General features: G+C 31.4%; 1 protein-coding gene across 1 annotated transcript in view; it reads right to left on the bottom strand.

Annotated features, from left to right (window-relative positions):
- Positions 1-3386: 3386 nt before the first annotated feature.
- PPM1A (protein phosphatase, Mg2+/Mn2+ dependent 1A) overlaps positions 3387-13456 on the bottom strand; it is a 66536-nt gene continuing 56466 nt past the window's right edge. The window contains exons 5-6 of the mRNA XM_031952681.1: positions 11334-11391; positions 3387-10335 (exon numbers count right to left, since the gene is read on the bottom strand). Coding sequence (XP_031808541.1) covers positions 10306-10335; positions 11334-11391 — 88 coding nt within the window. The 3' untranslated portion in view covers positions 3387-10305. The remainder of the gene's footprint in view (positions 10336-11333; positions 11392-13456) is intronic.

Genomic DNA, 13456 nt, shown 5'->3' with positions numbered 1-13456 from the left:
TACAAACTTAGGAGACTGGTAGTGTAGTACCCTAGACATAAATAGGGAAATTTACAGGGTGGAGAGCAATATGGGAGAAACATGTTGACCATGTTTCTGGAACATCTGTTTTGAAACGTTCAATAGGTTGTGTGATACTGAAACTCAGGTGAGAGAATGAAGCAGAAAACATAGATCTGTGATCACCAAAAAACTGTACAAAGAGAAGTCAAGGCCTAGGAACATTTAGAGAAGAGTGGATGGGTTAGTGACTATAAGGGAAGGCTGAGCTTAGTAAAACAGCTCCCTTATAGGTCATTTTAAATTGAATGTCCTGAAGTCATCTTAAATGTAAATATGCAAATTCTTCAAGGATACCACTATCCTAATTCCAGTCTCTCAGGTTCATCAACTCTGTATCATTCTTCAGTCCATATAACGCAATGGTTCTCAAACTTTTATTTTCAGTATCTTTATTCTATTAAAAATTATTGAGGATCTCTCCAAAGAGTTTTTGTTTATCTGGATTATATTTATAGACATTTACCATATAGACATACAATTTTTGAATTTGTAGACCCTCTAAAAGGGTTTCAGAGATCCCCAGGATTCTCTAGACCATACTTTGAGAACCACTGAATAACCAAATCAGTTGCCAATCTTGTCATTTTCTACCTCTATAAGTTCTCTTACATTTCCCCTTACACCTGAACTAATGAAATAGCCACCCGTTTTTCTTGCTTTGTCTTTCCCCATTCCAACTCACTTAACAAAGCTGCCAATCTGATTTTTTCCAAATTGCAACTCTTATTTAATAAACTTCTGGGGTTCTCTATTAATTCAAGCATCACCTGTAACCTCCTGTTTCTTTTTCAGCTTTACTGTAGATAGATCGTCTTTATTTAAAATATGGTCCAGCCAAACTGGACTACTTACGTTCCTCATAAAAACTCTTCCCCATCTTCCAGGTCCATATTTTTGCAATGGCAATTTCCCACATCTGCAATGCATTCCTTCCTTATTCTCTAGTTCAGAGCATATACTTCCTTCAATACAATAAGTCTCTAAATCTCCTTCTAGAAACTACTGCCTTATCATTCCTCAATTATCTTGTACCTACTTGTATGTATGTATATATATATATATATATATATATATATATATATATATATATATGGATATGTATATGCTTTCCCTGGGGAGATAGCAAGTTTGTTAAGAATATGGACTTACTTTCAATTTGTCTTTGTACCTCTATTTACCAATATGGTTCCTGGCACTTAAATGTTTGTTGATTGTTTGGAAAAGTGAGTTTTCCAAATCAATGAAAGGTATAAATCTCATTTTTAAAAGCCTACTGTGATTCCCATATCTACACAATTACTATTTTTGTTAGAAGCAATATTTCCTTGTCTGAGGTAGACTGAACTTGCTTAATAAATGAAGATAGAAAAAAAGTGAAGGAAAAGTATGTTCCTAGTCTCTTTTATAGTAGGTGTCAAACTATCTTGAAGTTAAAAGTAATGGTAATAAATAAATGATTTCCAATGACAAATATTTTTCAAATTATAGAAAAGCTTGAGATAAGCAAAAAAACTTGACACTAAGGGAGTATCAATTGCACATTGATTGAAAATATTTTATCCTGTTTCATTCCACCAATATCAAATTCTTTTATTACTCTGCTTATAAGGCTTCACCATTAGGGTATAAACAAGACTTCATGTTCCATTTTGATAACTACCTGAATTCCTATAGCAAAAGATTTTTTAGAAGCTCCAAGTTCTTCATGTTTATCATCTATAATTTCATTTGTTCCAACACCATTCACAGAAGGAAGAACCAAAAATACAGATTAATGACTTAAATTTTAATTTAATGACTAAAGGCAATATTAATATAAAATAATAGTCTTCTAAATTATATTAGAATACTTTTTTCTCTTTAAGTCAAGCTAAGGCATAAGTAATTGTTGAAATGAGATGAACCAAATCAATTCCAATTGTTCAATAATGAAGAGAAACAGTTACACCCAGCAAAAGAACTATGGGAAATGAGTGTGGACCACAACATAGCATTTCCACTCCTCCTGTTTTTGTTCACTTGCATTTTTGTTTTCCTTCTCAGATTATTTTTATCTTATTTCTAAATCCGATTTTTCTTGTGCAGCAAGATAACTGTATAAATATGTATATGTATATTGTATTTAACATATACTTTAACATATTTAACATGTATTGGTCAACCTGCTATCTAGGGGAGGGGGTAGAGGGAAGGAGGGGAAAAGTTGGAACAGAAGGTTTTTGCAAGGGTCAATGCTGAAAATTACCCATGCATATGTCTTGTGAACAAAAAGCTATAATTAAAAAAAAAAGTGATTGTTGAAAATCATTTGATTTATACAGTTGATTAAGATTAAACTGAGTGGATGCAATCTAGTCAATTGTCCTTTTTGAAGTCATATTTCATTTGGGTATTCTCTTGGACTCCCTTCCAGTTTTTACCTACTGAAAGACTAAGATGAAAACAAAAATACTTATTCCAATGAGAAACTTTAATCTCCCTGATTATTAAGGGTTCTGGTCACATTTTGTAAATTTTACATACTATACTACATAGTATACTATGTAGTACTACTATACTACATACTATACTATACTATAATAGCTAGCTGATTTGAACTAGATTATCTATTATTGCTTATAAATAAAAACTTTTCCCAGATATACGAAAAGCAGCTTAATACAAAGAAGACAATCAATAATCCTCAGTCACGTTAGGAAATCATGATTTCAAGTAATACCTCTCTGATACATACTAACTCTGTGATTTAACTTCTAAAGTGCTCCCAAGAAATTCTCTAAGTCTGTGTATTAAAGAATTGCCAACCAGTAAGAGAGAGGGCTTTAATACTGATAATTCTCCATAATGATGAAATATAACTCCTGACCAAAAAAGAAAAGCACTGTAATTCTAAATGGCAAACTTCAGATTTACCTTCAAGCTAAACAATGATAAAAAAGATACATATTTTAATTTAAATATATATATATATATGCACTCAATACTTTCTTGTACATATATACCTAAAGCTATTTTCAAATTACCCAGATTTTTCCTTAGAACAAATTCTAAAATTTAATGGTAGTGACTTTGATATTTAAATAAGTATGCTACACAAAACTAAACAATCATAAATACACACACATTATGCAATTGCCTGTTTATTATATAGTGGCACCATTTTTTTAAACTATAAATTATTTCTAAGTCCCATTTCTCATATACAATCTGTAACCATTCACAGGCTTAATGTAATTCTTCAATGGAGTCAAAACAGAAAGTATACCTTAGAGAGTTAGAAACTAAATTCACACATTTTCTTTGGACCAGAAACTGGTACACAGTACAAAATATACATTTATTGAACTTATTGTAAACACATTTTGGATCACATAAACTGCAAATAATGGGTAATCACTGTGGAGAATATTACACATTGTATTTAAGGAAAAATAGTTCTGCTTTTATATATTAGTCTCAAAATTTAAAATTTTATAACGAAGCTAAATATTCTGCAAACATGCTTTTTAAGCTTACATGTCCTCATTCATAGCATTAATACAAATTAAAGGGGAAAATTACATTTTCACAAAAAATTTTAAATACTATGCCAGGAGTTAAAATAATCAGCATTGCATGGCACTACATATGAGATGTGTTTCTCCAATAAAGATACTGAGTTCATTAAAAGGTCATTAGATGAGAGAGTAGTAATTTCTCTACTTCAAACTTCTACTAGAGACGGGTCCAAAATTAATCAAAACAGCCAATTAGTGACCAAAAAAAAAAAAAAAAAATCCAAACTTCGGTTAATAGTCAAACCTTCTTTTTATTGAACATGTATTTTGGGGAAAAAATGTCATTAACCCCGGGCTGATGATTGGGATTGTGGGACACAGTTATTAATTTCTTCTCTATTAGCACTTTAATCTAGCTTGATTTCACTTGATTCACAAGATTTACTTGAAATCAGAGATGGCCTGAATATATGTGCAATATTTTTTGTATTCTAACACCAGCAACGAATACCAGAAATTTAATCTCCTAATAATCAAGGGTTAAAAGAAAAAACCAAATTAGTGAACTTCTGAAAATAAATTACGTGCATAGCAAACATTACATTAGGTGTGCTTTAAATGTTTCTACCATAAATCTTTTTTTTTTTTTTTTAACTCCACTTAATCTTCTGTCAGTTAAGTTTCCAGGGCCAAATCTTCTTAGAAAAGGATTAGATTTCCTCAAAGAAAAAAAAAGAGAGATTAGTCCTAACTTTATCATTTCCCTTCACCATTCAACACTTAAAATACAAAATTTTTTAAAGTTATAGGGTATATTCTGCTTTGCAGGGAAAAGCCCAGCCATTAGTTATTTTGAAAAACTCTCTATTTCATTTAATTCTTGCCTCCAAGCATCTTCTCCCAGCTCTCCAAACTTAACACAATTTACTAAAGTAAACAGTCCATCTTGTATTTTGATCACTATTGGGTTTAATTGTTTGGGGTTTTCTTGTTTAATATATTATAAATGTCTAGTAGTATAATACCACTATATAAATATACTATGTATATGGAATTTTTGGCACTCACTGATCATACCTGCAATTACTGAATTAAGAAAGTAGGTGCAGAACCAACTATGTACACAAATCTAAGTTGCTTCAAAAAGCATTACACATATTTGCAAATATGTTATTAAATAGTAATTTCCTGTCTGATCAAAAGGTTCTGTGTACAAAAGAACAAAATGACTCTACGTAATTTTTCTAAACTTTAAAGTTGATGAGAAAATAATTAGAAAAATTTAAATGTCCCATAGATAGGATCATTAAAAGGTTTTGGTGCAGTGATAATGTGAAAGGTCAAGAGTTTTATAGTAAACACTGCTTTTATCTTTATCAGATGAGTTCAGAAAAAATATAAATGGCTACATTAATATAATTCTTCTAAAAGCTACTTCCACGTTGATGGAGCAATAACTTTTATCACTAAGAATTTCTTGCAGCAAAAAGTGATACTGGTTGAAGTTAAGGTTGGATTTTCCTGACAGGATGCTACATCATTAGCGATTCACAGTGGGGCTTCCAAAACTATTGTACTTACTAAAATAATAAAGGCCCACTATTTTCATCCCTACTTATCCTTATATCTCCAGCTACTTCTTTATTTTAATCCTATTTTAACATATCATTCAATAAGAGGCAGCATGGTGCCATTAATGGATAGGGGGGCTGATCTTGGAATCTGGAAAACCCCAGTTGAATTCCTGTCTTTTTAACACAACTATCAGTAGGAAAGACAATGGACAAATTAGGTAACTGTCAATGACCCCAGGCAACTACCTAAATCTATAAAATTGCAGAGGAGTCAATAATAGTGAAGGCAGTTTTCAAAGGAGAGTTCTCCATCCCAAGAAATTAAACTCAGACCCTGACCCCTCAAAGTTATTAAGTATTCAGACACCTTTAAATATGCCCTCAGTATAAAGAAGCTAAATACCAAGTAATTTTAACCAAATACTAAATTGGCCTGTTTCAGTCTGATAATGAAATTAAAGGAAGAAAAACTAGAGCAAAGAGAAGGATAAGACATTTTAGGTGAAACAAGGGAAAAACACATCTCTTTGCTACATAAACAGTAAATAGATTGAACAGGCCACTTCTTTTCTTGTTCTCAGTTATGAAACAAAAGTGTTAAGTGGTCACCATAATTTCATTTGTCAGCTAAAATTATCCTAATGAATATTTTCAGCTAAGCATTTGCTAGAAATTTCATGGGGCCATGAGCAAACAGTTTAAAATAGCAAGTAGGTAAAAGGGAAAGAAGCTAGCTATGCCAAAGTCAATAAAATTGGAAAATGCCCACTTGATAATGAAACAGAAAAAGGCAAATTCCATTTTATTTCTTTATTATTTAGAATACTTGAAAATCACTTGAAGTATGTAAAGTAGTAAAGAACAGGGATTTTTTTCTCCCCTAATAAACCATACTTAGAAATTTGGAAGATAGTAAAAAAAAAAAAAAAGTTTAGCACTCTGCAATAATGCTTACTTTTAAAAGAAGGGCCTTAGTTTAATAAACATAAATGGATGGTATTAATTGTGGTGGCAAATGACTTTAAAAGATACAAAGGAGAATCAGATATCCCAAATTTCATGTTATTAACTATTAAAATAAAGAAAACCATGAAATTTCCCAATACGTAAAGGAAAATAAATCCATTAGAAATTTGGACCACTGTTATTTAACCTCTCTGCAATGTTTGTAAAACTCTACTATAAGATGGTTACTGGGATCCTTCAGAGCATAAAACTATACAGCCTGAAACAGTTTATATATTCTGATATATTTACATGAAAATATTTGTACTAATAGTATATCCTATAGTAATACTGTACAACTGGAAATCAAAGCATTAGATCCTTAAACTTCTAATTTAATCTTTCCATTGAGAGCCTTAAAGAACAAAACAAAAATCCTTTTTTCTAATAGCACAATAGGGTAAAATATTGAATTTCTAAATAAATATGTTTAATAATTAGATAAAGTAAAATTATAATTAAGCCACAGCCACTTTGCTGGAAAGGAATAGAACACTGACACTGGGCTGCTAATTAATGATGAGACTGGCTGTTAAAAAAACATAAAGCTCAAATCCTAAACCTATTTTGAGAGCTAAGTGATTCATGATTTTCTTCCTGAATCTTTAGTTCAATCTATAAAGCACATGGATCAAACAATCCTTACCACACCAAATTTCAGCTTCTTATGCTGAGCACAAACTTAAAAAAAAAAAAATTAATTTGAAGGATAGGAAAAGGTGAAGAGAGGAAGGATGAAGGGCAAATGATATCAATTTTATGGCTTAATTTGATTGGCCACACACAAAAGTTAAATTTCTCTACAATTCTGAAAGCTTCTTAAGGTTAGGGCCTGTTTGAATACTCCACAGTGCCCACCCACATTCAAGGAGCTCAATAAATATTAATTGGAAAGTTATATTAGTGGATAGAATACAAAATACCACCAAAGGGATTATATTATAGGAATGAAACCACTTGTAATTCAAAAAGCCTTAATTAGATACATTCATTTCTTTTTTAAAATCCTGATTCTTTTTTATATGAAACCAGGAAATAAAATTAGCAATTTCTGCAGTGGTTCTCAATACTACAACAAGAGCAGGTCAACACAATATTTATAACTAAAATAAAGATTTCATTTAATAAATCTTTAATGCTGAATTAATAAAGAATATATATATTGATTTCTAAAAGTTAATGTTAATATTGAAAACTGCCCAGATCATTACACAGTTACCTATTAAAAGGTACATGTCCCCAAAATAACCCATTAAGACATTTTATCTGGCTGAAAGTACTCACAAAAATTGACAAATCAGTGGAGCTAAGTAAGGTAAAGGGAACATATCTCTATGATTTATGAAAGTGGATTTCTATACAACAAGCCATTTCCTTTTTAAATAGGTAAACTGGGTCCATTCTATTAAAACATTTAAATCAAAGTACATTTGGAATACCACATTACAACACTGTTACCACACAAGAATTTTCCCCCAAAGGGAAATAGCACATGACACTTCAAAAATATGTGGCACAGCCCCTGAGGTGCTAAAGTTCTTAGCACAACAACAAAAACTGAATAGGTACAATAAATGAAATACATAACAAAGGTGCAAAAAAAGTGCCTTTTAAAAGTATGGTTAATAATTTTTTCAGGGAATAGTAAAAACATATAGTCCATTGTTTTAATAAGGTATACATACTCATTGCATGTATTTTCATAATTAAAATTAGTACCTAGCACGGCAGTGTTTATTCACAGATAATAGATTCAGTGTTCTCAGACCACAGTTAAGTACTGAATACAAAGCCAGAAAAAATTATTTTAGACATTTCTTTCACCGTCAGCCCTAGGTGAAACACTGGCAACTGTAATAGTAGAATGTTTCTATGTTCTCATTTTTTAGAAAGGACCTCTCAAAAAAATTTTTTTTAATAAATTTCATTTTGATACAATGTGATTGTGATTTGAAATATGGTTTTCTGCCACAATTCTACTTGTGATTTAAGGTTTTATATATCAAAAATTTCTATAGTCCAGTTCAAAGTTTATTGTTTCTAGAACTAAACTTTAGTCTATACAGTAAAGAACAGGCTTGTCCTAAGAGTTCAGCTTTTTATACTGGTATATGTGTACCTGGTAGTCAAACTGCTGGTCAAAAACGACACATTAACTTTGTGTAAGGAGTAAGAAGTTGTAACTTAGGACATTATGATAGTTTTCATTCTACAATAGAATTAGACATTAAAAGGAAGTGGTCTTTAACCCAAATTACTTTAAAATGATAAATTCAAATAGTACTTATATTTTCTTCATTCATGCTGATACAGGATACAAAAAGACAATTAAAATACATTTAATCACCCCCACATAAGAGGGATAAAGGAAGGATTCTGCTGGTATATAACTATACTTATCTGAGACATTTTAAATTACTTTGTCCAATGTTCTTTAACCTTGCATTAGTTTTAAGGCTACATATTATGTATATATACACAAATATGTGTCTTTCCAAATTAGGGAAAGACATAGAGTAAATAGAGAGCATTATACCACATTCTTACACCAAGTTTTGATTTTGTATTAGATGATGGGTTAAATTTTACATTTAATGACTTTCCTGTGAAATCTTCCTACTGAATAATTAAAACTACACACTGATAATACATTATTCTCAACCTAAAGAGACAATACAAAAGAGCACAAACAGTAGTTTGTCAATGACTTAATTTGAAAACTTACTTTCATATGATCAAAGGGAGAAGATAAGCCTAAAATAAGATCATTTTATTTTGACATCTATAATTCCTTAACTTTTAAAAGTTATTTTATGACCAATGTTTAAATGTGGTCAACATGCTCTATTTCAAATCACAAATGTATTTTAACCACTAGTATTCTAAATAAGTGGGTCAATTAAAACACAAACACATTCACACACATCATAAAGTGTTAGATTGTCAGGCTTAAATTAACATTTTCTTTAAGTGGTGGGTAATTTCAAGTTGATGCACTTCTGAATGAAAAATAGGCAGTCTGAAAGAAACCCGTTAAAGTAGATTAAGGAATAAGAGTTACTTAAAATCCTCTAGTCCATTTAATGGAAGGGGAAAAATTCATCTATGCCTTGGGCAACATTGCATTCCATTTTAAAAATGGGTTTTCATATCTACATACCTTAAACCCCTCATTTACAATGACACGACATTTTAAAAGGCAGGGGGAGAAAAAGAGGAATTACACATACATGATTAAATGTCTTGTTTGTTAAAATCAAGCTTTATTGATAAAATGGAGTTCAGATATTTTACTAGGAACAGCAGCAGGCCCAGCCAATCATGATAGTAAAAATGCTACAGATTCCTACTCTATGTAGGAAGCTGTTCCTCATCAATTAGTAATTTAATGTAAGGACTTGCAAAAGAGGTGCAAAGAATCAAGGCATTTTAGCCCCAAGATCAATATTCTTATGAATACACTATTACCTGAAATAATAAGCGGCAACAAGGAAGAAAACATCCTGAAAGAGTTTATGAATGAACTAGCTATATATTCTTATGCTAGCTCACTACCAAGAGAATTAAGATGTTTGAAATAACTTCATGGATGTTCATCTCTGTAAGATTTTTGAAATTATTGTTCATAATCATGTGTATTTTTTGAGCATCTCACTGGCCAGGCTGCCGCTTCCCCCACCCCCACCCCAATTCCAAAACACAACATGAATTTAAAGGGCTACCCACTTATCTGTTGCATCACACAACAAGCCGAACATTTTAAACTTTGATAGGGATTTTAAAAGCAGTTCATAATTAAATATGAGCATTTTGTACAAGGACAATTGCACTTTACCAAAAAAAAAAAAAAAAAAAAAAAAAAAAAAAAAAAAAAAAAAAAAAAATCATACAACAAAAATTGCTGAAGTCTGATTTACAAAATGAATTATGGTTTGAAATCACGTTTACATAAGTCTCAATTTTATAAAAAAAAAAAATTAAAAAATAAAAGGATCAGTTCTGGGCTAGTTGTTGTACTGCTGTAGTTCTGTGGTGTCATCTTGCTCACCCTTATAGTATTCCCCTTCTTTAATATTGAAGATGGATGTTAAGAAGGTTCAATGAAGTTGGGCTGAATGTACTTCCTTGGGAGGATGAAGGTAAACTCCAGGCTAGATGAGAAGTTTTTACCACATATCATCAGCTGATGTAGAGTCCTTTATGAAGGAAAAAAAGGCACCTTTTAAGGCCTAGAGTTGACAAACTTATTACCTTCTATTTAATCTTGAAAAGAAAAAGGTTAAAAAAAAAATTCCTGTTTCACAGATTTCATGCTAGACTATTTGTTTTGTAACAAATAACATCAAGGAAAGAAGTTGAGTTCAGACTAAAAGCTTTATAAACAAAAAGATGGTTTATAATTTTACTCTGATTCCCAGATTAAACTCTATAGTTTCTTTTCATGCCACCATTTTTATAAACTTTAGCCATGTATGAAGAAATTAAGACCTCCAGTAAAACCAAAAATGTTAATAGAAAAACATTATAGTGTAATCTGATTACAAATAGAGGAATATTAGATCTGGAAAATACCTCAGTCCAAAACTCCCTCATTTCACAGATGAGGGAATAAAGTTGATCCATACTATTTTTTTAAGTCTTAAAACACACACACACACGCACACATGCACACATGAAAAAATCAGAATGCTACATCAACTCAACAAAAAAACCTCCTAGAGGCGTGTTAATGTGTGGATTTCTAGTATTTGAAAACAACACTACAATAATTTAAAAATGTGAACGCAAGTTTAATATTTGCATATGCCAAATCAAGTTTACTTAAAACTGAAAACCACTAAAAATGTCCGTTTTTAAGGCAAAGATGTTATTCCCATATAAAAATTATGTGGTGGAAATAAACATTCAGAAGGCATGTAGGATGTTTACAAACCTAGAAGAATTCACAAAGACTTCCTTTTTTTCTTTCCTTTTTTTTTTCCTTTTTTGAGAGGTGGCCACTCACCATGATTATGTCCTCAATCACTAGAACTGTTGTTCAGGCAGAGATCAGAGCAAGCAGAATTCAGAGCAATCAATCAGGGGTGTGTGTAAGAGAATGGGTGCAGTGAACAGCTCTGCAAAAACAGGTAGGAAGGATATGCATTTAGAGAGGAGGGGAAGAGGCAGTGGGAGGAGAGAAGATAGTACTTACAGTGTCATCATTTCTGAAAGGATTCAGTCTATTGTAAACGGCTTCAATTAAACTCCGCCTAAATTAAAAAGAAAAAGGCAGAAAAGTGTTATTCTTCTTTGACAAATCCAACATTTGCTCAATAACCCATTGCTCCATGTTAAAAAAAAAAATAAAAATATATATATATATATGTATGTATATGTGTGTATGTGTGTGTGTGTGTGTGTGTGTGTGTGTGTGTGTATATCAATCAAATCATGAATATTCTGAATGTTGCAAATGATTTTACATTTAAGTACAATTCTCTATCTCCTATTCTTAGTAAATAAGGGCCACTTTTGATTTTCAGTACCACAGATTAGTAGAGAAAGTCTACAATATAGAATTCTATGACTTACAATGTATGTAATTTTTAATAAAAGGAGTTGAAAGCCTGAGGAAAAAACAACGGTGCATATATTCTATTTTAAGAGCTTAGGAGTGATTTTAATAGTTTCTATGATATAGTAGCAACTTTTACTAGCCATAAATTCCATGTTAATTTTGGCTTAGAACTAGTCATGGCTAGCATTTATATATAATGCTTTAAGAGTTTGTAAAGTGCTTTATAAAATATTAACTCATTTTGTCCTCACAAAAACCCTAGGAAGTAGATACTATTAGCTCCATTTTGCAGGTGAAAAGACTGAGACAGACAGAAATTAAGTGACCTATCCAGGGTCACAAAACTAGTGAGTTTTTGAGGTTGGCCTTTAACTGAGAATTTCCTAACTCCAGTCTGTTCTATTCCTTGTTCTACCTACCTGCAAAATTTGACATAGTAATGTTTAAATATTATTTTACATTTAAGTTACTGAGCTCTTTTAAGATAAAGCCAATATTATAGGTAAATGCCCTTTTTGCATGTTTTAATCACAAAACTTTGGTATTAAAAAGTTTGGCATAAAAATAAAAATTATTCAAAATGTTGAAAAATTCTTCCCCAAATGTTAAAATTTAAATGTTTCAATAAAATGTGAATTAAAAATTGTGAAAAAGAGGGGACAAACAGAAACAAGACTGCAAGTAATATATACCAAGTTTGCTTTAAAATAAAATATTGCTCCATTATAGTAATGCAACCTTTACAATAACAGCATACTTAAAAAAAATCCATGATGTTAAGAAATTTATTTTTGAATCATTTTAATAAAGTTTTAAAATAGAAATAATCTAGAAAATATGATTCTGATCTCTTTGGCACATTGATAATATGTGAATAGCAAGTCAAGACTATGAGAACAAAATCAAATATAGATATTTGAGATATCACTTGAACAAACCTGCCTACTCAATAAACCCATCCCTGTCCTTGATATTAAAGGAGCTAGAGCATGACAAAGCATAGTACTTGCCCTTCTGGAACATATAGGGATATGTGAAGGACCATGATAAATCACAAGTAACTAGTATACAAAATAATACATAAGTATTTTTTAATGTAAATAAAAATGCTATTTCTGATTCAAAGAAGGAAAAAATCATGACTGACTTGGGGGAGAAGGGTCAAGGAAGGATTACAGAATCATAGATTACAACCGGAAGGGACCTCTGAGCTCTTCTAGTCCAACCACCTAATTTTACAGATGAAGAAATGGAGGTCCAGGGAGGTAAAATGATTTGCCCAAAGTCACATAGACAATAAATTATAGTCAGGATTCAAAGTTCCTGTGACTCCCAACTCCATTGTTCAGTCCACCACAATAAACTGCTTCTGTTGGGCTTCCTGAAGGAGTTGTCATTTATTATAGGTTTTGAATTAAGCATTAAAAGATGGGTAGGAAGTCACAAAGTGTTAGATTGGGGAAAAATTCTATGAATAGGGAATATGATCAAAGAAATGAAGGCAGCAAAACATGGAACATGTACAGAACCCTGAAAGTAATCCAGTCTGGCTGAACCATGAAATACATAAAATAGAACTACATGAGAAAAGGTAGGAAAATCTAGTGTGATACCAGGCAGAGAAGTCTAAACTTTTCTCAGCAAGTAATAAAGAACCACTGAGGAGTTTTAAAAGACTACTGACATCAGATAGATGCATACAAAGGATCAATTCAACCATATTGTAAAGGATAGTATGGAGAAAAAGACAGTAGAAA

This window comes from Sarcophilus harrisii, chromosome 2, assembly GCF_902635505.1.
Source record: "Sarcophilus harrisii chromosome 2, mSarHar1.11, whole genome shotgun sequence".
NCBI classification, from domain to species: domain Eukaryota; kingdom Metazoa; phylum Chordata; class Mammalia; order Dasyuromorphia; family Dasyuridae; genus Sarcophilus; species Sarcophilus harrisii.
This window is presented reverse-complemented; position numbering and strand designations above follow the sequence as displayed.